The sequence below is a fragment of the Dendronephthya gigantea genome, unplaced genomic scaffold (assembly GCF_004324835.1).
Source record: "Dendronephthya gigantea isolate DGI-Jeju-01 unplaced genomic scaffold, DenGig_1.0 000009F, whole genome shotgun sequence".
NCBI classification, from domain to species: Eukaryota; Metazoa; Cnidaria; class Anthozoa; order Malacalcyonacea; family Nephtheidae; genus Dendronephthya; species Dendronephthya gigantea.
This window is the reverse complement of record NW_021163019.1, coordinates 1,557,057-1,580,096: the sequence shown is the minus strand read 5'-3', so window position 1 is coordinate 1,580,096 and position 23,040 is coordinate 1,557,057. Positions and strand designations below refer to the sequence as shown.

The window sequence follows — 23,040 nt, the reverse complement described above, 5'->3', positions numbered from 1 at the left end:
CCCAAAAAAACTCTTGTATATTTGTCTCGAAAGAATCAGGCATGCCTACTGTGAACTCACATTCTGAACAACAAGTTTCACGGCAAAAAAAAGCCCATAAAAATCCGGGGGGATGTGTTGTAGTGGGCTCAAAATTAAGCCTGGTCAGTGGTAAATACCATAAAAAAGGAGCCATAGGAACCATGTTTGTTTATATCCGGGAAACGTAACATTCCTTTATTTGGACCAATCAGAGTGTTTGTTTACAAGTGTGATTAACATATTTTAAAAGGAACTTGATAAATATTTTTACAAATACGATGGGGAAATATTTTTAAAATGTAATTTTTATCTTGATAGTAATCTGCATGAGCAAGCATGCGTTCAAGAAAGTTTTTCATTTCTTTATGTGTTGGTCTTGTGTTTTTTTGTACATTTCTACTGTTGTTTTGTAATCGGATTCCATCACCACAAAACTCTATTACAGAACCAAAATGGTTGCAGGAAAGTAGTTCAGACTTTGCAGAAAGATCACGTAAAGCCGTTTCCCTTTTAACACCTGATCTGGCATGGCTGGGGAAACTTGGAAAGGAAGAATTAAGTACAATTCCAGTGAATTTTCCAAACTGCAGTCGTTCAGTGTTTCTTACAATACTAGTGACAAGTGCTCCTGATAATTTTGAACAGAGAAACGCCATACGTAGCTCTTGGGCAAAATTACATCATAGTACGAAAAGTAAACGTTTTTTTACTGGACTATTAGGTTCATATGAACCAGATGATGTTGTTAAAACAGTATTCTTATTGGGTCGAAGTAGCACAAACGAAGTACAAGCATTAGTCAACAGAGAAATGGAGAGTTTCGATGACATTGTGTTTGGAGAATTTGAAGATAAATATGAAAATTTAGTGTATAAGACAAGGTTAGGTTTCACATGGGCATATTCCAGTTGTCAGTCAGCCTATGTGCTCAAAACTGATGATGACGTCTTTATTAACCTGTACCAATTTCTGCGGTGGATTGCGAGGTCAGAGGAGCGGAACTTTTACACAGGCTGGTGCAATTATAGAAGCAAAGTGAGCAGAAATAAGCTGAGTAAATGGTGAGAGATATCTAGAGAACTCTGTCATTGCACAACCATCAATATTAGGGTCAGGGTGTCTAATATTAGGGTGAGGGGTAGGTATTACCAAGGCGTCTCTTGCAGGAAGGTGTTTGTATTAATGATGGTCAATTCATAAGAGAGACATGTCCCTATTCAGAGACATGTCCTTATATTAGAGAGAGGCACATATATAATACTGAGGTCAATATCACCAAGGTTTCTATATTAGAGTCTATATATACATGATAGATGGTTAACATACAGAGGTTTCCATACAAGTGAAAGGTGGTTATCAGCATTTGAAATATCCCCAAGCCAAAAACTGATAGTGTTAGGTATATGATTAGCTATCAACTATTCTCTCTTATTATCATTGCAAGGTATGTTTCATTGGAAGATTACAGCGAGGATGAGTTTCCTCCCTACTGTCTTGGCGGTGGTTATCTGTTATCTCAAGATATATTGTCTCACATCATAAAACCAATGTACACAAAACGTGTGATTCACTTGGAGGATATATTCATAGGTGTCTTGATTAATGAATTTAATATACAACCAATTAACAATAGAAAAGGGTTCAATCTACTTTTTTCTGGAAATAAAAAACTCTGCGACTTCTTGCATGTATTTTTGGTCCATCCTGTAAAAACAAGTGAGATACTGAGTATGCATTTGCAAGCTGACCTTGCTAGAAAGATATGCTAACGTTACTGAAATATGCATGTTTGGTATATGCTCATAATTAGTAATTCAACTAACCTGGAATTTTTGTCAAATATACGTATTTAATTTAATACCCACATCACTAAGATCATCAATTTAGAATATAGTTTTAAATAATAAAATATTTTATTGTTTGTGTCTTGGTGAAATTGCTTCTTGGCTTGGTTGATTGTATATGTTATTCATGATAAAAATTTGACAGTCAAACTTTGACTCTCTTGTGTCTGGTCCAAGTCCTTTTTTCAAAAAGGCTTCCAAGGACACATATTTAGTAGCTGCCTCCGCAGGCGTCTCTTATGTATTAAATTATATTTGGTTATGAGGCATGGATTAATACATAAGAGATGCATATGGAGAAGAATATTTAGAAGAACTCCTTTAATTGCAACATTTCTTGATTTGTTCTGAAACAGTTAGAGCTTTCCTCATGGATACATCCTTAATTAGTATTTGCACATGAGTCTGTGTATGAATGGGGATGCAGTTTATCAAGCTAAATTTAATGATGTTTTTGGAATATTCCCAATTCCCATCTATAATAAACGGATTTTTGTACTGGATGGCTGGATCACTAGCTATTAAAGCTGGATATTATAAAAATTCTTTAGCACACGATGATATACCGGAGTTGTACCGACGTACCAGCGATGTTGTTACGACGAGGAGTCGAGGATACGACTATTACGTAATATACTATTAAACAAGTTACAACTGGAAGGTATATTTTCTGACAGAAATACCTTGTGGAAATAACTTTTTTTATCTTTATAAATGAAATTCTTTCATCGGAAATCGACTTTAAAGTAAGTCAAGTTCGTATTTACGTTTGCTTTAGTATTTAATTCGTTGTTTTGTGGTCCTAAATGTGTTGTTTTTTTCAGATTTGATTGGGAAACGGTCTCAAGTGCTTGGCATCGCAGATACCCAAACCCATTCAGCAAACACGTGTTGAGTGAAGACGTTGTAAGTCGGTATGTAAAGGTCCATCTAGTTTTTAAATTGTATTATTTGTAAGCTTTTTTGTACCTTTGTACTTTCTGGCAGTCAATCCACATTTGTTTTATAAAGCGTGCTTTGAAGCATGCATACATTGCTTGCCTTATATACTTAATTTAATATTTTCAACTTCTAGATGTTTAGAAAACGATGTTTTAAAGAGTAAAAGATTATTAGTTAAAACAAATCCAGCTCCAAAATGGACAACTAAAGTAAGTGACCGTTATTGAGGCGTTTCATCGGATTTCAATGCCTTGACCTTGTGTCAGAATGGCTATTTTGTTACTAGGGGTGATCACGGTTGTCAATATTTATCAGCAGATGAAATATTTGTCTGTTGTAACAAACAGTTTTAGAGTGAGGTCGGAAAACTTATATCATATTTGCTACGCATAGTTGTGAGTGATCTGAAGTAATCATTTTGCAAGGTGTAGGTGGATCTGTAGTTTGAAGTGAATCACAAATTTACTCAAATCAAGCCCTAAACAAATGACAATGTTGAAGATGCCTAGTTTAACTCAATCCAATTCTAGTTTGTAGGCAGTGGTGTGAAATCAGCGTGTATCATAGAGGAATCTCTTGTTGATCCTAAAAGAAAAGTTATGACAACATACTCCAGAAATATCTTCTTCACATCACTTATGGTGGTGGAGGAAAAATGTGTTTATTCTGTTTGCCCAAATAACAAAAACTGGTGAGTCTAATTTCTTTATACATGCCATGATACTTTTCCAAACCTTAACCATAGAAATTCTTAAATGTCCTTAACCTTTTTAGGACGGAATGTAGAAAGGATGCGTGGATAAGCTCAAATGTTTTTGGACTTGCAAGAGCGATAGAATCATTTGGTATTGAAAGATATAAGAAAAATATTGTCAAGGTTTGTCTATATGTCTGGTATCCATTTGATAACCTTGTTTAACAGTGATCTTTCCACTGAATTTACCTGATTTTCTAGGCTCGTAAAGGCTTGGAATACATAACAGAGAGATTGTTTACACCTGACAGATTGCCATATACAATGAAGAATCCGAACATTGGTTCACCTTAGTTGTGTCTGCCTTAATATAATTTGTATATAATTTTCTAGGAAATTTTATTTAATTATAAGAATTATGTGCATCTTGTTTTATGAAATAAAGAGGTTGCAGATTTAGACTTGTTTTTTTAACTACTAGTTTAAAAATGACAGGCCTTTCCATTGAAAAAGGAAGTTGCCTTGTACTTTAGCTAAGCAGAAAAGACAGTTATAAAGTCACAATCAATCCTAGAAGAAACACAGAATTAATTCTATAAGTTCACAATTTAGTTCAGTTTGCTGAATTTTTAGGCCTCTGCTTTAGTCAGAAAGATAATCTAAGCCCTGGAGTCACTTTGTCTGTGCCTTTTCAACCAGAACTAATGACTCTGACACACAGGAAATGCTTTTGTTTTGGTCCTTCAAATAATTTTTACTTATAGGAGCAACCCTTGGGGCTAGTGGGACAGGAAAGTTTTCTTAAATTGGCTTCAGGCTATTACTTGTCGTCGAAAACTCGCAGATGAAAAATTGTTATCTGATGCGGTTCTGTGATAATTTTTCTACTCAAAATCTGCCTTAAAAGCTTTTAAGTGTTGCCTACCAAGGTTAATTATTGATAATTGTAAAATATTTACATATAGTCCCCTCCCACACTGGTTTTCGCGGGACTTTCGTAAAGTTATGCGGAAAAATCTCATTTGAATGCGAACGTGTCCCGAAGAACATCGTCTCCACGTTTTTGGTTGAAATTCTGCTTATCATTTAGTTTGTGCTCCTAAATTTTGCAACTTAGCATCATGGTTAAGACAAGGAGTCAGCAGAAAATAGGTTTTCCTAAACGAAAAGCAAAACCTGTAAGGAAAGTGATCGATGATGAATCGAAGACAAGATCTTGTTGTATCGCGAAGCTGACTCGTGCTTGTCGCGACAAGCCGAAAGGTTCGCAAAATTGATTGATTTCTGTTTAGAAGTAAAATATATTGTGCTGTGATGTTTGTAGTTAGCAAATCCTTCGTTAGAAATGAATGTACAAACTGAAATAGATGTGGCTATCTTGTGAAATTCGATACACGGCTAGCGCTGTATAAAGATACATAAATGCGTGCGAATCATATATTTTGCACGCCAAAATATTGGGGTGCATTTCAGCTCGTTTCTTACAAATCGCATTTGTAATTCATCAATAAGCCTTTCTCCTTTCAGGAGTCGAAAGTCTGAATGAATCCTGGTCGTCTTCTGCAAAGAAATCAATGTCGGCAAGCCATGCTTCGGCTTTGCAAGAATATGAGATAATTGAGATGCAAAAGGAAAATTTGAATGAACCATGTCGGAAAACCCGACGAATCTTGAGCTACAAAGAGAATGAAGGTAATTGCAAACTCTACTGACACTTTCGCTTATATATTCTTGTAGAAGGAAGCTAAAAAATCAGTTCAAGTATGTACACCATTTAAACCCAACGTTTGGTATTGTTTACATTTATTCAAGATGGCGCGAAATTTTCCCGCAATTTGACATGTCATGCTGTTTATATGAATAAATTCCTTATTTTTTTTGGAAGTAAAAATGCGGTCAAATCCTACAGTTTATTCTCGATTCCACCGAAAACAAATTATGTCCATTTAAGAGAGTGGAGGTGTTCGTTAAATGAGTCATTAAATTCTTGCGATTTTGCCTGATTTTTGAATTCGGAAGTGAATGTGTTTGAGTATATTGATTATATTTTAAAATTTCTCGCGAAATTTTCGGCCACCTATGGTTTACCCAGCTGAAATGCCAGGATAATTTACCATTCTAAATGTAGCTATGAAGTTATACACTGATAGATCTAAAACTTGCAAAAAACATGATCATTTGTGGTACTGGATTCAATCATTCAAACCATAATTAGCAGTCTTACTTAGCATAACAATGAGACCAAAAATTATTAGTGATTGCAATAATCATTTTGTAGTGGTGATTGCAGTTTAATTACTTCTACCAAAACACCATTTCTATCATGGATTCCCATCATCTTGCTATCTAATGCTAAAGGTTTGGTTTGACCAATTTCTCAACACTCCTATAATTTTTGTCCTATCTTCAATGCTCCTAGATACCCATTCCAATATCCAAGGAACCCTGACAAAAAATAGAGAATTGAGACAACAGCCAACAGCTAATAATGAGGTGCAAAAACCTAGTAGCAAGGGAACTACTATGAAGGTTCCAGATATTGTTGTTCATAGCCCAATCAAAACTCGTTCCAATGCCGTGTTATCTCAGAGTTCGCCTTTGAAATGCAGTCTAAGATTAGAGCGCACAGGTGTGTATAAAATAGACAGTGTGAAACTGTGAATATGTTTATGGAGTTCTTGTTGAAGTTATATTTTAATATAATGTTTAGTTGGTTGTAGTTGATGGATGTTGTTGTCTTCAATAGTTCCAAAAAAGTTGACCTTGTGTAGAAGTGCTGGTCACCTATCACCAAGTCAACTAACAACACCACAAAGAAAGAGAAGACATTCTAGTAGTTCCGATCATGAAAAAACGTCAGTTCAAAATAAAAGTAGGTTTTGCAAACATTGCATTTGTGTTGTTAGATGTTAGTGTAAACTATCACCAGTATTGAAAATTATACCACAATGCTGCTTTCCCTGTTCAACACCTAGTAATTCCAATAAAGACCCTGATAACTAATGCACCATCAAAACTGCATGGAAAAGCTAATGTACATATACTCTGTCACATCTTTAGATACAGAATTGCCTGCTGGATCACCCCTTGCAAATGAAATCCCCAAAAGTCTTTCTGACACTTGCTTGGAAAATGTTACTCCTAACAGACAGATGTTATGCTTGAAACGACAGGAAGGTAGGTGTTCTATTCCTACAATGTCTCTGCTTTTCTTAGTAATTCTACTTCTAGAGACAGTTAATAAACCTAGTTTGATTTTAATTAAACTAAAAATTCTTAATTTATTTACATTCTCTTTACTTTTCAGTCATTTCATACAAGGAAACGAAAAAAGCCCTTCATTCATCAATTCCATCAAATCTTCTTTGTCGAGAAACAGAAATAAGACAAATTGGAGTATTTTTAAGAAGTCACCTTATGCATTGCAAGGCAGGCAGTCTGTACATCTCAGGTGCTCCTGGCACAGGAAAAACTGCTTGTTTGACACACATATTAGAAAATTTGCAGGTAAGAAAATTAGCAGTTCTCCTGCTCATTGGAATATATATGTTCTTCTAAATTTCAATTTCTTATAGTCACTAAGATAACTCCTAGAAATGCACTTTTTTGTTAATATGCTCTATTTTAAACTGTTCCTTTAATCTTATTTCAGGAGGATGGGGTGAAATGCCAAGTCCAGTTCATCAACTGTATGAACTTGAGCAAGTCGCATCGTATTTACTCCAAAATAGCAGAAGAACTAACTGGTTGGGATAAGCTCACTAACAATGAAGCGCAGAAGTTTTTAGAAAAGAAATTTACTACCAAAGGATTGCCAATGTAATTGAATGCTTATTGAAGCTTTTCTATGATGGTATATTGTGTTTTGTAATAATGGTATATCGTTTGGTACATCAGGGTTGTGGTGCTTGATGAAATGGACCAACTAGAAAGCAAAAATCAGGATGTACTCTACACAATGTTTGAATGGCCTTCGCTACCTTCATCTCGACTAATTCTTATTGGTAAGTTTCGGCCACTTTTCAGGACTTTGAAAAAGAACTGCTAAAAATACATCTCATAATTTGAACCTAATTTTTTTAGGAATTGCCAATGCCTTGGATTTAACCGACAGAGTTTTGCCACGACTACAGTTAAGGCAAGAATGTAAGTACGAGATTTAATATTACGTAGCTACAACTCGCCCAAAACTAACTCATAATTAGTGTGGCAATAAAGCTGGATTGAAGGAACAAAGACTTGTTTTCAAATCTATTTCTGCATTTCTTTTTTAGGTAAACCAAAGTTATTACATTTTTCGCCTTATGCAAAGGATCAGATCGTGAAGATTCTTACAGCGAGGTTAAGCGAGGTATGACATTTTGCAATTGCAAAAATCATCACAATTTTTCCAATGCAGTGAACCGCATGCTCAACTATCAATATTTTCAACTGCGATTTGCAGGACGCTACTGCAGGAAATGTAGATCTGAACATGTTCTCAAGTTATCATTTTTCGTCGAACTGCAGTTGTTACAGCCTATGCGATTTCTTTATGTAGGTCGAAGGCTCGAATATTATCGATGTGAGCGCCATTCAGTTTTGTGCTCGAAAAATTGCTGCCGTCTCAGGTGACATGCGTAAAGCACTTAACATTTGCCGCAGAGCTGTTGAAATGGTGGAAAGTGAAGTGAAGAAGCAACAGATTTTAAAACCTATCGATCAACGTAAGTTCCAGTGCTTTAGAAATCGTCTTCTTTTTAACATTTTAACGGTAAAGTGAACCTGTGAATGGTGCAAATGATCAAACTCTGTATTTTCCAGTCCAACTTACAATTTTAACCATTAAACCGTTTATAGGTGCGTCGCCTAAAAAGCCTGGCCAGAAGAAAGTCACCATAGCTCATATTTCGAAAGTAATCTCAGAAGTCTATGGCTCACGTATTGTGAATTCCTGCGGTGGTGAACAGCCCACGATACCGTTACAGCAGAAATTATTGATCTGTACCATCCTACTGATGCAAAAAGAGAGTAAACTACGAGAGATTCCAGTTGGTCAGGTAACAAGAGTTCATTCTTCGTACTAGGATATGAATCACTTGGAGGAATTCTCGTTTTTTGGGGGAACCTAAAATTCATTCCATTATCTTCCTAGCTTCATGAGACATACTGCAATATCTGTAAGAAACGTCAAGTCTCACAAATAAACCAAGAGGATTGTTTATCTCTTTGTAACTTGCTTGAAACAAGAGGAATAATCTCAATGAAAAGGGCTAAGGAGACACGAATGACTAAGGTAAGAGGTATTTTTAAGGCTCTATTACACGGTGCAATTTTTCTTGCAACTTGGAATGCAACTCTTTTTTTGAGAGATGTAAATTTGGCTACTACCGAATTTTGTCTTTATCACACTCCATGGCGTTTCTTACACTTACATTTTGAGAACTCTTCACTAATTTACATTTCTGGACTATTCATGCCACGCAAAATGGTCGTAAAAAGCGTACTGTTACGACGCATTGTATATACTCTCTGCTGAACTATCATAACATTTATACAAACCACAGCCTGCTGAAATGGAACAAAAGCTGGTCTTCTTGCCTTTCGTTGGTACAAGTGTTGCCATAAACAGTAGTGTAACAATCGTTCTGTATTTTTCTTTACAGGTATCATTGAAGATTGATGAACGTGAAGTTGATCATGCCCTTCAGGATAAAATTTTAATGACAAGCATCCTTCAGGGAGGATTATCTCCCGGCCGATGACAGTCTTTTTTTAACGTGAGAGATATTTTTAAACCGTTCGCAAAACCGAACTATATACAACGCTAATTTTTGAAAAATGTTTTTCACACACACACCATTTGCATTCATTGTAATATAGCTATTACTATTAGTATTTTTAACTGTTTTGCGATTAAATCGTAAAATAGGTTGATAAGATGAAACTAAAACATTGGTTGTAAATATTTTAACAACGTCTTTTAAAAATAGAATCGTAGATTGTTTAATAGATAACAAACTGTGAGTATATAGCCGTATAGCTTTTAATTTCTAAAAGTGGTTTTTTTTATAAATAAAGTTTATTTTTACAAGACATACTTTGTCTACAGTTCACTAGACTCAAGTTAAGTAATATCGTAACCTTTTGAACTTCCTCGCCTGATAATGCCATATAAAGTATTGCTCTATAGCTCATTAACTGGCTTCCCACACTTCAACTGCCGTTGATTGAAATATTTCACACACTTCATTCTACACGTTGTGGTTACCCTTGAAGAACAATGCTTGAAAAATTTGTTTTACGGAAAAAGTACACTTGAAATATGAAGAGATCATGGTCACGCTTGAAAAGCGAAGGATATCTCTGTGTTCATATATGATCTTGTGAAGTGGATTCTCCGCAAAAGGCAAATGTGGTTTATTTAAACTTTATTAAACTCTAATCAATGTGTTCCTCGTTGGTACAGGAGTTTCATTCCTGGCTTTTCCAGTCCTTTCCAATCAATCCAGTAATCGATATACGTATCTGTGTGCCTTCGTCATTAGGTCGGCAGGGCTTCGTACGCAGCGGGTGATCCCGGATGAATGACGATGCCAAACGATTGTTCTCCGATGAATAAGAGGAAAAGAGCAACATCAGAGAAAATTTGCAAGTTGTCAAAACATTGTGTCAAAATTCACGTTTACTTATTTATCTAGAAGAAACCACGATAGGGTTTGTCGAGTGGAGCGCCTTGGAGGGCAAAGCTTTTGAAATAGATTGCGGGATCTTTTGTTGACCAAAGTATGGACAGATTTGGTAATATATACTGGCCCGATTAAATGACATGAAACGGTAATTGCTATAGCTTTCTAACGCGTCTGATAAACTGCTTTGTCCTAAGGGCTTGGTTTATACATTGGGCTTTTCTGTGAAAACTGTTTTGAAAAAGAAGGCAATTGAAAGGCGTTAGCTGTCAACAAGCGAAGGTTAAGACCATCAGAATAAAATCCTAAGATCCAGCTAACAGATTTCCGAATAACAATCGTGGATTATGGCAAATTAAAACAAAACAATATCTTGTAATGTTTACACTAGATCGTTCGACAAAGCCAGTCAAAAATTCTGTTTGTTGGGCGTGTTGTTTGATTAGAAATAGCGATACATTCACCCAAGTCTATTCTAATGTTAACGTTACGATCGATGATTGAGACTGTTGTGTGATTTTCGTTTCTAGTTGTAATATAATCCGTGGCTTCAAGTTGAACTCTGGCGAAGCGTTTTGTGAACTTGGTGTTCAAAATAAAGGAGGGGACAGTATTTATAGTACATTGGTCGGCCACATGGTCCGAAATCGTGGCAATTGAAAGGCTAACGCGTCCGCATCTCAGGCTCTCTCAAAAGCGGATGTTTTCACAGTGAATTTTGATACAAATTTTCAATATGTGTCTGGTAATTGACACACAACAACACTGTCTAGTTGAAAGTCTGTGAAGGAAAACAAGACTCCCAGCAGTGAAAAACAATCACTTGAACCGCCAGAAGTTTGATTATTGGTATTTGTATAAAATAATGCACTTGGAGATGTCCAAGACACAACAAAGTCGTGCAAATATACCATCAAAAAGGCAAGGAATCGTATACAATGGCGAAGAACAAGCCTCTCATTTCGACGGCCTTCCATCATCTTTGGTTCAAGGTTATAACTATTCCACCGGACAAAACGGTGCCAACAAAGGCTCTAATCTTGTAAAATACAACAAAGAAGATGAAACTAGAAAAAGTACAGGCTCTATACATAACTTCGGAGCGAATCCAGAGTATTTTCATGTTCGAAGCTCGAGCGATACGAGTGAAATTATGTTACCGGCTTCGTATGCAACTCGTAAGAATAATGAAAGGAATGGCGAGCGACCAGAACGACCTACATCAGGCGACAGTTTTAACGCTATTTTACAGCGTTTTGAAAACGCCAGCTTTCAAGGACAATTGGGACAAAGACTTACTCAGTTGACAACAAAGAAAGGAAATGACCGCACGGACTGGGGTGGTAGTAATAAAGTATTTAAGTCGCCATTGACGTCGGGCACAGCAAGTCCAATTTCAGACAAGAAAGCATATTTAAACCTCAAACGCAAGGGTTCCCTGAAAACAAGCGCTTCGAGGAAGAGTAAATCTGACGAAAAGGGGGGAATAATCGACGAACGCAATTGGGAAAAGCCCAGGAAAGCTTTTGCCCACTATGATGTACAAAGCGCATCGTTTGACTTTGAGATTATTGCAAACAACATTGCCAAGAATGGCGATTCTCAGCGACGCAAGAACATGATCACTGGAGCGTCTGCTGCATCAGGACGGGAAACTGCCGCAGTTATCGCTGATAAGAGTGAAATGACGTGCAGCACAAGTGATGAGAAGGACCAGGAAGAGGGAGATTTTAAAACAAACGATCTCGTCCTCTCCTGCCCCTATTTTCGTAATGAACTAGGAGGTGAACAAGATGAAATATTTGGTGAATTTAGATATAATTCATCCTATAAAACTCTTAATGGACAAAAGAGCTTAAACAAGAGGCATTCGACCCTGGATGTAGTACTCACGGCATATGATTCTATAAGGCGTGGTCAGGTATTTAGTGCAACTGGCGTAACCATACTGGATTCCCATACGACTCAAGGTGAAGGAAGCGAACCCTATGATTTGTCTAGTGTCGAAGATAGGAAAATGTTTGAGCATGTGGATCATGGTGCATTCTACTACAGACACTACTTTCTCGGTCAAGGTATGGTATGTTGTAGTTTTCTTGGAAATCAGTTAACCAGCATTTAACTGGCAGTAGCACAATCCAGGAGTGCATCTGGAAACATGTAGTATTTTCCTGCTTTGGTTCCTGATGCACTTTCCTTTGTTATATTATTCATCACCACAACACTATTGAAGAGAGAGACTGTTGCCTCTCTGATTGATTTAACCAGAAACTCTCAATCTAGTTTAAGACAATTTGTCTGTAGAGGAATTCTGCCAGTTGAATCTGAACAAAACTATCTACCAGGGTATTGTACACTGTATTCTTCACTGTATATGCGCTGTGCGGGTTTTGTGTGTAAATATTTTTTCATTTATCATTGTAACAAGGAAGTGTCTTAGTGCCATGTTGTCACCAAGTCATTGAAAGCTTTTTTCATAAGTGGGCTTGTCAATGTATTGATCATGCTTGAGAAGTTTTTTAGTTGATGGGATCATGTTATTGAACCCATTGAATAATCTAGACAGGCCTCCACGCTAAGAATTATTCTGTTCTGCATATTTACTTTGAGAGTATATTTGTGGGAATGCAGTCTAGAATGGTAATGTGATATTACTGTTCTTAACCACAAATGTTTGTGTGGCTTTGGAGTTTCTTTTTCATTATTGATATGATGTACTGGAAAGAAATTTAGCCAAATCAGGGGCTGGACACAGTGCAACTCTGTGATAGTATTATTCCAACAATATGATGTTTTGAAGGCAAAAACCTGGTAGCATGTTGTGACAGAATACACAGCTGATAGTGTGCCACTGACAAACACATTGTTTTATGCTTTCAATTTATCATAAAGCAAAACATTCATGATAAAATAATTTGGATATCTTCAAATGGACAAATATGAAGATATCCCTGTTTTTTTGAAATGACCTTTTCCAAATAACAATTATGCATGATAAGTGCCATGATTTCTCCACGCATAATAGCAGGGGTGAGATAACACACTGTGCCAATTAACAATTTCCTACTGGGCACACAGCATTTGATATGGCTATAGAAATTGAACAAAATTATTTAGGCCATACACTATTGAACAATGATTTTAAATTGCTCAAAATTGTTTAGTAATAACAATAATTGTAATACAATAATTACAAAAATTGAATAATTTTGTAATAATGTTTCCTGTCTGTTCATAGTTTTTTATGCCTCTTGTTCTAGATCATGTAAATTATGTTGGCGAGGATGAGAGATTTGGAGCGATGGCCATTTCATACAAGAGAGAAAAGACAGAGATTCCTCTGAATGGTGAAGAAGAGGCTACTATTAGTCAGTACGAATATCGAGTTATCATCAGGACCAGCGAGGTATGTTCAGTTGTCCTGAGTTCACTTGGCAATCAATGCTTACAGCCATGAAAACTCTGTTGTCGCTTTTCAGATGGAAACATTGCGAGGCAGTGTTCTCGAAGAGTGTATTCCTTCAACATCTCGCCATGGCACAGCACGGGGTCTACCTCCAAAGGACATCTTGGAGTATGTTTGTCCCGAGGTCAGCATAAACTCCTTAAAACTGGCCACAGCTGGAGCAAAGGTGAGCAAGAAAGGCAAATAGTGTGCCTCTTACAATAGCACATCCCAGATAATGGATGTTTGCTTAGAGTTATAATATATGTTTTCAAGAAGCTGTTTCCTCTGTACTTAAACCTACTTTTGATTCCCTATTTTTCCCAGGTTTCTGAAATACTCTTGAAATTGGATGAACAGGGGGTAAGTGAGTTTTTTTTTCGTCAATGATTCATCGTCAATGATGCCGACTTTGAAAGCAATTTTCGTTTCAAGTTTCCTCGAGAAACCCCCCAGTATATAGGTTACTGACTTTTTTGTGCATTCTGTACTTGTCTCAAAGGTGACACGACAGCACAAGATTGGTATATTGTATTGTAAAGCTGGTCAAAGTACGGAAGAAGAAATGTACAATAATGGTAAACAGTATTTCTGTTATAGTCCAGCGTGTCGTCCTGTAGACTAAGGTTTTATCGACTTCAGTAATTCCTATTATATCATTGCGACTTTCTCATCTGTAATGAAACTGAATCAACACATAGATCTAGACAGTCTTGAAAGCAAAAACAAAACGTGAACTAATTATGCTAGTTATGTACACAATATTGAGATAAAATATGAAAAACATCGGTCGAACATGTGTCTGGTCAAAACTGGTTTATCCAATATGAAACTTTCGTTGTTCCATTGTTTTTGCACGTTTCGTGCGTTCTAAGACCAGATTTCAATATCATGTGTTTTTTGTAGAGGAGGCCGGACCCGCTTTTAATGAATTCATGGATTTGATCGGAGATCGCGTCGTATTGAAAGGCTTCGAAGGTTATAGGGCACAACTTGACAATCGAAGTAGGTTACTAATCAATGAATCATCACATGCACGTTTTTTTAAACATTTTTTTGATGGGAAACAGAATTATATCACATATCGGATATCAATGTGATTAATTAAAAACAAACATGTTCACGTCATTTTGCAGATGACTCCACTGGTGTGTATTCGCTATACCGGACATTTCGTGGTCGAGAGGTGATGTTTCATGTTTCAACAATGCTGCCATATACGGCTAACAACAGACAGCAGGTAGGGATCGGGAAAACACGAGCGTTTGGCACAAGAATGATTATAAAACTAACGGGTTTTCATTATTTTAGCTTCTACGTAAGCGTCACATCGGCAACGACATCGTGACTATCGTGTTTCAAGAACCAGGTGCGCTGCAATTTACACCAAAGAGTATCCGTTCACATTTTCAACATGTTTTTATCCTGGTCCGTGTTTACGATCCTGGTACACCCAATACGAGATACCAGTAAGTATTGCAGTACGCATTGGCGTTATCGTGATCACCATTGCTATCATCATTGTGATCATCATCATTATTATCGTGATCATAATGATCATTAATCATTATTGTCATCATCGTGGTCATGGTCATCGTTATTATCCTGATCATAATCACCTTGCTATAATCATCGTGATCATAATCATCGTTATTATCATCATTGTGATCATATTCATTATGACCGTGATCAAAATCATCACTATTGTCATCATTGTGATCATAGTAATCGTTATTGTCATAACTATCGTGTGCCGTGTCTTGTGAAAATGACATTCCTTGTGTGATATTACTCGCAGCATTGCCGTTAGTCGTTCAAAAGACGTTCCAGCCTTTGGTCCACCAATTCCTGCAGGAGGGATATTTACGAATAAGGAGGGATTCAAGACGTTCTTAATTACAAAATGTACGTATATGTACCTATGTACTAGCTCAGTTCATTCAGTTGTAACAATAATTGAGGAAATCATTATCCAGTGAATATCCGTGGCAACAAAACTGCCCTCTAATTATTTGTTATTGCCAATTTCTGAATGAACTTTCTTCAAAACCCTGGCCAAAGCACACTCAAAAATATACTCCGGGATAGAGTAGTTGCATATAGAATTGCAAGAGAACGGATCAAAGGCTGATTTGCATAACTATCTCGAGAACTATCTCGTATAACTATCTCGTGAACTATCTCGTATAACTATCTCGAGAACTATCTCGTATAACTATCTCGAGAACTATCTCGTATAACTATCTCGAGAACTATCTCGTATAACTATCTCGAGAACTATCTCGTATAACTATCTCGTGAACTATCTCGTATAACTATCTCGAGAACTATCTCGTATAACTATCTCGTGAACTATCTCGTATAACTATCTCGAGAACTATCTCGTATAACTATCTCGAGAACTATCTCGTATAACTATCTCGTGAACTATTTCATATATTTTAATGATATTTCCATGTTTTAGTAATCAACGCGGAGAACGCCGCTCACAAGTCGGACAAATTTCGTGCCATGGCCGTGCGTACGCGACATGAGTACCTCAAGGACCTGGTGACGAACTACGCGACCAACACCACCGTGGAGAGTGGGGCTAAGTTTGGTAAGTGTATATAATATATGAAGTGCATCTTACTCTTCAATTCTATAGATCGCGAATGGTTAAAACTTCTTTCCTTTCAGGTAAATTTTCGCTTTCTTCAAAGAAGAAAGAGAAGAATCATCCAAACATCAATCCTGAACTTCTCTCCAAAGGAGGGTTATCTTGGGATGTAGAGGTATGTTCATGGACAGAGAAACTGGGGTCATGTGTGTTTTGGCTGAGAATGTGTTTGTTTTTCTAAGGTGGATGATCATCGTAACACATCAGTGATAAAGTGTTTTCTTGTTCTGTCAGTCGAGTCATTTGTACTCATCCATGTGTCGACCAGGGTAAGAGACACGATGAAGAAAGTCGTATTTTGCGCTTTTCAAAACATATCAATTCACAAAAACTTTTTTTTTACACAGGAAGCAATATTCTACATTCCATGTAAGGCTATTATTGGCTGGACACCAATGTCGAAAAAGTAGGTTTAAAATACATTCTTAAGAGGGATTACTTATACTTAGAATTACGAATTCCTCACAGAGAGACTGGCTTTAAAGTTCTGTACTGAAAGACCTTTGGCATTTATGTATGAACTGCATTTATAACTCGTGAAATTATTCGCTATCAAAGGCTGAAGATTTTCCACGGCGTTGGAGATTGCTTGGTGTTGAGTCTTCCCAGTCCAGAGGATATCCCAAGCATCGTGAGGAGACTCGAGATTGTTACGATTGGCTGCCAGGTTTGTTTATGATTACATGTGTTATGTATCAACGTACACTTGTCTGTCTTGACGCTGTAACTCTTTGCTTTAGACAATATCGATGACTCTACGCCGTCATAATGCTGGGCAACTCGGTTTCAATGTCCACAACGAGGGAATGGTTGTCGACGTTGAACCCAATGGTCTCGCGCAGGTCGCTGGGCTCAGGCAAAGTTCTCGTTTAGTCGAGGTTTGTACATTACGCGCATGACAAAACGATAAATCATATCGCCTGCAGTCTATGATTTCAGCCGTCATAGACACCATTGACACCAAACTCTTCTAAAAAGCTCCGCTACAATCCCATCTTGTTTAGATCTTCGGAAAGCCAGTAGCAATGATGGGTTATGATGAAATGATATCAGAACTTCGTCGACCAAGTCACGTTCCTGTTGTCGTCATTCCACCGTTTCCGAGCGGAAAGCCAAGAAAGTAAGACACGCGATTATAGATACTAATAGTTGTGGCATCATTTCAAACACTGGCTAAGCACGTTTCTAACTCGCGAAATTATTTCAGAGGTGTTCAACTTGCTGCGGTGAACTACAACTCGCCCACGGAATCTCTGAGCACGTTTAATACCTCACGATCTCAGCAATCGTTGGAACGGAGTCCTCACTCCAGTATGCACGAGCCAGAGAATGGTAACTATTCAAATACCTCGACTCTCAGGTTGTCTCCTCAGGATTCCTCGAAAGAGATTGAGGAAACGAAAACAAACGGCGTACCTTGGATACGAAGACCAGGTTCTCCAGCTAACAGCGAGGAAAAGTAAGATTATATTACCGGTTTAGAGCAGTTAGTGTAGTCTAGGTTACCTCCTGTAGTAACACTGCATCAATGAGTATGATTCTTACTGGACCTCTAGCAAGAACAGTTTAGAAGTGATAGAGTTAGTTTAGTTTAGGTTTCCTCCTGTAGTAACACTGGATCAATAAGAGATGATCCTTACTGGACCTCTAGGAAGAATAGTTTAGAACTGATAGAGTTATCCATTGTAAATAAAGTTATTTTAGTTTAGGTTTCCTCCTGTAGTAACACTGGGTCAATAAGAGATGATCCTTACTGGACCTCTGGGAAGAATAGTTTAGAACTGATAGAGTTATCCAGTGTAAATAAAGTTAGTTTAGGTTTCCTCCTGTAGTAACACTGGATCAATAAGAGATGATCTTTACTGGACCTCTAGGAAGAACAGTTTAGAACTGATAGAGTTATCCAGTGTAAATAAAGTTAGTTTAGTTTAGGTTTCCTCCTGTAGTAACACTGGATCAATGAGAGATGACCTTTTCACCAAATATCTTTTAGGTATTCTGAACACGGCTCAGCACGATCAGGTACATCTCAAGAACAAGCACAACGCAATTACGGCAGCAGCTACACCCTGACAGGCAAGAGATCTGCAATTCAACCCAGCGAGGGAGGGACTGTCTTGTCACTCAAATATATTCCAAGAACTGACCCCTCCACCCCTAAGGCCGCAGAAAGCCCGCGCAGGAATGATGACTACAAGACCCCCGAGTCGCAAACTAGGACTTACATATACACACGAACCCCGAAAGTCACAGACAAGAAGACAGCTGTCGATTTACTGCAGTCCAAGTTGGGTGCGCAAACCAGGGGTGACCCAATGAATCCTCGACATTTCCCTCGGGCTCCCCCATATCCCGGTCCTAAACCTTCCCGCCCCCCTGAATATACTCCTCACGACGAGCGACGCGCATTGAACCTGTACAAACCAGATACAGCTAAGAAGCCGCCGCCGTCCGGTCTCGAAGGAATGCATCCACGACTGGAAATAATACATTCAAGATCGAAGTCCGAGCCCTGGGACCCAGGTTATATCCAGGACGGTTCGCGCAGGACTTATAAAGAGACGACACTTGGACCAAACATCACGACCGTGGAGACATTCCGAGATAACTACGATAACGCCATGTCGGATACTGTCAATCAAATCGAGAAAGCCTTCGGGGGACCGTCGGCCCGCTCCGATCATTCGCCGTCCATGCACGGCACGAGGAAAAGCCGTCGTTCTCCGGCGGTACCTCGGCTGCAAGATTCGGAAAGTCATTTATCCAGCACGTCGAACGAGAGTCTGCCCACCAGCGAACCTTACAGTGATTCGGAACGCGAGCGAAGTTCCAGCGGACAGAAAAAACCCGTGTCGTCTAAACGGCTTGTTAGCAAGAAAATTGGCGTGCGTGCTGAGATTACTAGCACTACGGCAAAGAGCCCCGGGACTAAGGACACGCACAGTGCCCGGGAGGTCGCTTCTCCGAGCATCAAGAGTTCGACTACTGTGTTTGTTCGCTCCAAGTCAAACGAGGCACCCGCAGCCATCAACACGGGGAGCGTGAAACGGACCCCGCGTGTACACAGCAACACCCTACCCCGGACTGTCAATCGCGAGGAGGTCACTATATCTCGGGGGGATCCTGGAGCGCTAACACCACGGAAAAGGCAAGGTTTAATTCGCGAGCTTTCTCAGAATGATAACGCGTACGTCTACTCCCCCCGGCCATTCCATACGCAGGGTTCGAACACCCGGGGGGTCGGTGAGGCGGAAGCTTTCCAGTTTCCAGATCCCGACACGAGGCGAATTCGTGACGAGAAACCGAAGATCGTTTCGCAGACGAAAATAGCGTTGTCGCCGCCCGGAAGTATGACGCAGTTGAATAGCGATAACTCGGGTCAAGGCTCCGCGCGGGCGCCGAAGCCATCTGAGAAAGATAATCGGACGAACAAAGTGCCGTACTTTGTAAAGAACAAAAGGGATCACACGGGGATAACCCCGGAGTTGGTCGAGGAACGGATATCTAAGATTGCCGGAAAACAACGATCGAAACAATCGGCCGATGTCGGAAGGAGCCGTGAGGGTGCGGAGAAAGATACACAAACATTGAACAAGAGAACTCTTGGAGACAGCGCTCAGGTGAAACAGTACGACTCGCAATCTTCGCTTAATAAGGAAAACAAGAGCGATCCCGTGATGAGTGAGGTCTCCTATCTTTTGAGCCAGACCGATGCGATGTCCAGGGATGCTTCCTCGACCCTCGCGCACACTGAGCAAATGTTAGCGTCGTGGGGAAAGGTCTTGTCAGAGAAGAAGGATGAGAGCGATGGTGCCAAGAAGTTGACTCACTCGAATACCACATCAGCATTGCGAGCGAGGCTACCATCAGGTAAGTTTAAAGTGATATTCACACGAGGGTTAGATGAATGGACGGACAACTTGCGCTTTAGACTAATTTCTTACCTCGGCGATAAAAAGGACATTTTCTGAAAGAGTTTACTATAAACTTAGTAAAACTGCGAAGTTTGGCTGCGAATTGTTTTAAATTACGGAAAATATAGCCATGCGAAGTTTACGAATTTTGTATACTTTTGTATTACGACCGGAAGTTTGTAACTAATTTAGTTACAGTACATAATACATAAGTGTACAAAATATGCCAACTTCATATTGCTATATTTTTCGTATTTTACAAAATTTCGTAGCCAAACTTTGCATTTGCACTTATTTAAGCATACTTCAGTAGCATACTCTTTCCAACTATGATTATTTTTTCCCTCTTGTTGCTTCGATCAAAAAATAGTCCACAGCGCAAATCGTCCATTGAGAAGGAGACATTTTTACATGAAAATCCATGTTGAAACACGAGAGTGTTTTCACTTGTCTTCCATTATTTTACATTCTTGTTTCTTCGTGTAACACGATCTGTTCGCTCGAACCACACTGGAGACAAAACATCTTGATATTATTTTATCAAATAACTTTACCTTTTTTTACATTTTATTTCATGAGATGGTACACCAATCAGCGTGTCAATGCGACTCGGCCAGGCGACATTGAATGCCACTCCAAGAAGACATAGCTTTGACGAACGAATTTTAGCTCTGAACGATGCGACATTTGAGGTACGAACGACAAATAAATGAAACGGCGTAACTACCAAATTACGCTCTTCAGGGCCCAGTTGTTCAAAGCTAGGTTAGCGTTAACCCTGGATTAAATTTTAATCCAGTGTTTTAGTTTATGTGCTTTTGAACTACTGTTCGTTTTGAAACTTTAGAAAATATGACTTCTATTGGTACAGAAAATATTTATGAAAAAAGATATTCAACTTTGTAAACAAGCGATTTAAAAAATCGATGTGAAGATTTGCTTTTTAACCCAGGGTTAAGCTAACCGGCTTTCGAACAACCGGCTCCAGATTGCCTCAATAATTGCTGTACTTTTTGACTGAGCTGATTTTTGTATCTTATCTGTATTTCCTTGTATAGAGTAAAGAAAATATGACCAGTTCTCGTCAAACGTAAGTTTAAAAAAGTAAAGTTTTTATCAACTGATGCATGTGTATACTATTTATTTTTTGTCAAATGTGGCTAAAATGAGCATATTTGTCGATCTCATTAGTTTATTGTCGTCGAAAGATGGATTTCATCGCATAGCAGAATTGGAAAGCAGAGTAACAGAGTTATCATTTTTCTTGCAAAAGGTAAAGTGCTCATTATCATCACCATGGGATATACCTTTCCGACCAAAGTATGATTTTGCCTATGACTTTTGTCAGCCGTTCCGTACTATTCCACGCTATTCGAAAACAAGACAATTGTGCTTTTCTTTAAACCAACGATTATCTTTGTTGTTTAGGAGAGAGAGGAAAACATCGAACTCAAGAGAAGATTGTTGAAACTAGAGAAGGGACAAACATCCCGTAGATAGCGCTTCGTGTCGTTGTTGGTTAAGTATCGACGTCTTCCGAAGCACGGGTTCTAAGTTGTGCGAAAATTTTTAACAATTTTAAATGGACAGATAGCTACATATTGTGCTCAGAAATAATTATGATCCCATCAAAAGCAGAAGAATGTTAAATCCTGGTGCCAATTTCATTGTGTTGCTTGCAAAGAATATAAAGTGCCTGCAAGGCAGCTTATCAGGTCCGTTTCTGTGAAACACACAAGAAAGCTGTTTTGCATCGAATCAACACACAGACAGCCCACACTGAGCTCATTGGCACGAAGCCTTGATCATATTCTCCGAACAGAGCGTCCAACAGACGGTAGCTAGCTTTTAATTGTGGATCCATTTTAAACAGTGTAAATATAGAGATATTTTATGTGAAATAAGAGTGGGTTTTCTTAAGCATTATATGCAGCTGATGGATGATTTAACCCGCGCTTGTCCTTTCGTCATGAAGATCGATAAGCAGAGTAGATTATAGATGTATTTAATTTAATAGTTTATTTTTGCAAAATGATTTTGACGGAGTACGCCTGCCCGCGCTCTTGCGTATAGAGATACTTATGTATCACTAGAAGAATAGAAACTTTTTATTGTAGTCACACTTAATAGTATATGTATAATTTAATATTTTAGAATTCTATCCTGCCTAGAGAACATTTCTAATTCTGGTTTTCAGTAGTTATTTATGTAAAGGCGAGAAAAATTAGCGCATGAAGCCTGAAGGTAAAAAAACTCACTTTATTCAACTCACTTGAACGCTATCACAAAACGACAAAAAGCCAAATCAAGTATTAAGAAACCCTGCGCAATCGCAGTGAACTAGTAATAATCCCACAATTAGCACATTGAGCAATGTCGTATATACTAAGCCTACGAGTTTCAGAGTTAAGATAGTGCTCTAAGGCACAGGCGTGCTTTAAATCTGTGTGCGTTTTATGCGAGAAAATCAATCATGAACATGAAAATGAACTTATTTCAATCTTTGAAAAGGGTTAGGTCAAATAAAGAACAATAGACTTTCAACAAATGACCACTAGACAGTGGTTAAGACCTTGGTCTTTCAATCCTAGGACACATGTTCAATCAAGTCCTGGCAATGCAAAAAAAAATTAGCCTTAAAAATTTCGGTATGATTTGTAGAAATTTGACCATTTTGGTCAATTTTGACGACTTTTTCAACTGTTCAAAAACTGTCTTAAAATGCTAAAAATTGCTTCCTAACACTAATACCTTTCATTTTAGAGCATTTTAAGACAGTTTTTGAACAGTTGAAAAAGTCGTCAAAATTGACCAAAATGGTAAGGCTTACCCCAAAATGGTAAGGCTTACGTC

General features: G+C 38.3%; 4 protein-coding genes across 6 annotated transcripts; all 4 read left to right on the top strand.

The window, feature by feature from the left end:
• The first annotated feature begins 283 nt into the window (after positions 1-283).
• On the top strand, positions 284-1,889 carry LOC114517496 (beta-1,3-galactosyltransferase 5-like). The gene is made up of 2 exons (XM_028537251.1): positions 284-1,082; positions 1,466-1,889. The coding sequence occupies exons 1-2, from the start codon at positions 358-360 to the stop codon at positions 1,788-1,790; spliced, it is 1,050 nt and encodes a 349-aa protein (XP_028393052.1). The 5' UTR covers positions 284-357; the 3' UTR covers positions 1,791-1,889.
• A 619-nt stretch (positions 1,890-2,508) lies between these two features.
• Positions 2,509-3,943, top strand: LOC114517767 (PRELI domain-containing protein 1, mitochondrial-like). The gene is made up of 6 exons (XM_028537585.1): positions 2,509-2,611; positions 2,690-2,779; positions 2,941-3,016; positions 3,338-3,498; positions 3,582-3,684; positions 3,763-3,943. The coding sequence occupies exons 1-6, from the start codon at positions 2,580-2,582 to the stop codon at positions 3,853-3,855; spliced, it is 555 nt and encodes a 184-aa protein (XP_028393386.1). The 5' UTR covers positions 2,509-2,579; the 3' UTR covers positions 3,856-3,943.
• Positions 3,944-4,538: 595 nt separating this feature from the next.
• Positions 4,539-9,569, top strand: LOC114517478 (cell division control protein 6 homolog). Its single transcript, XM_028537216.1, has 14 exons — positions 4,539-4,764; positions 5,029-5,193; positions 5,921-6,130; positions 6,248-6,373; positions 6,562-6,678; positions 6,809-7,008; positions 7,154-7,320; positions 7,399-7,505; positions 7,585-7,647; positions 7,776-7,852; positions 8,042-8,207; positions 8,341-8,540; positions 8,636-8,776; positions 9,147-9,569. The coding sequence occupies exons 1-14, from the start codon at positions 4,623-4,625 to the stop codon at positions 9,243-9,245; spliced, it is 1,980 nt and encodes a 659-aa protein (XP_028393017.1). The 5' UTR covers positions 4,539-4,622; the 3' UTR covers positions 9,246-9,569.
• A 539-nt stretch (positions 9,570-10,108) lies between these two features.
• Positions 10,109-22,348, top strand: LOC114517477. 3 transcript variants are annotated; one of them, XM_028537214.1, is made up of 23 exons: positions 10,109-10,266; positions 10,700-12,244; positions 13,430-13,575; positions 13,649-13,801; positions 13,942-13,977; positions 14,117-14,192; positions 14,521-14,619; positions 14,751-14,854; positions 14,926-15,083; positions 15,413-15,519; positions 16,079-16,213; positions 16,294-16,388; positions 16,456-16,542; positions 16,621-16,679; positions 16,832-16,940; positions 17,014-17,151; positions 17,278-17,393; positions 17,481-17,732; positions 18,267-20,143; positions 20,767-20,879; positions 21,246-21,277; positions 21,379-21,460; positions 21,616-22,348. In XM_028537214.1, the coding sequence occupies exons 2-23, from the start codon at positions 11,035-11,037 to the stop codon at positions 21,685-21,687; spliced, it is 5,256 nt and encodes a 1,751-aa protein (XP_028393015.1). In that variant the 5' UTR covers positions 10,109-10,266; positions 10,700-11,034; the 3' UTR covers positions 21,688-22,348. The 3 variants fall into 3 exon arrangements, with proteins under 3 accessions (XP_028393015.1, XP_028393014.1, XP_028393016.1); XM_028537213.1 differs by having other exon boundaries at positions 10,109-10,317; XM_028537215.1 differs by lacking the exon at positions 10,109-10,266 and adding an exon at positions 10,362-10,451.
• Positions 22,349-23,040: the final 692 nt, after the last annotated feature.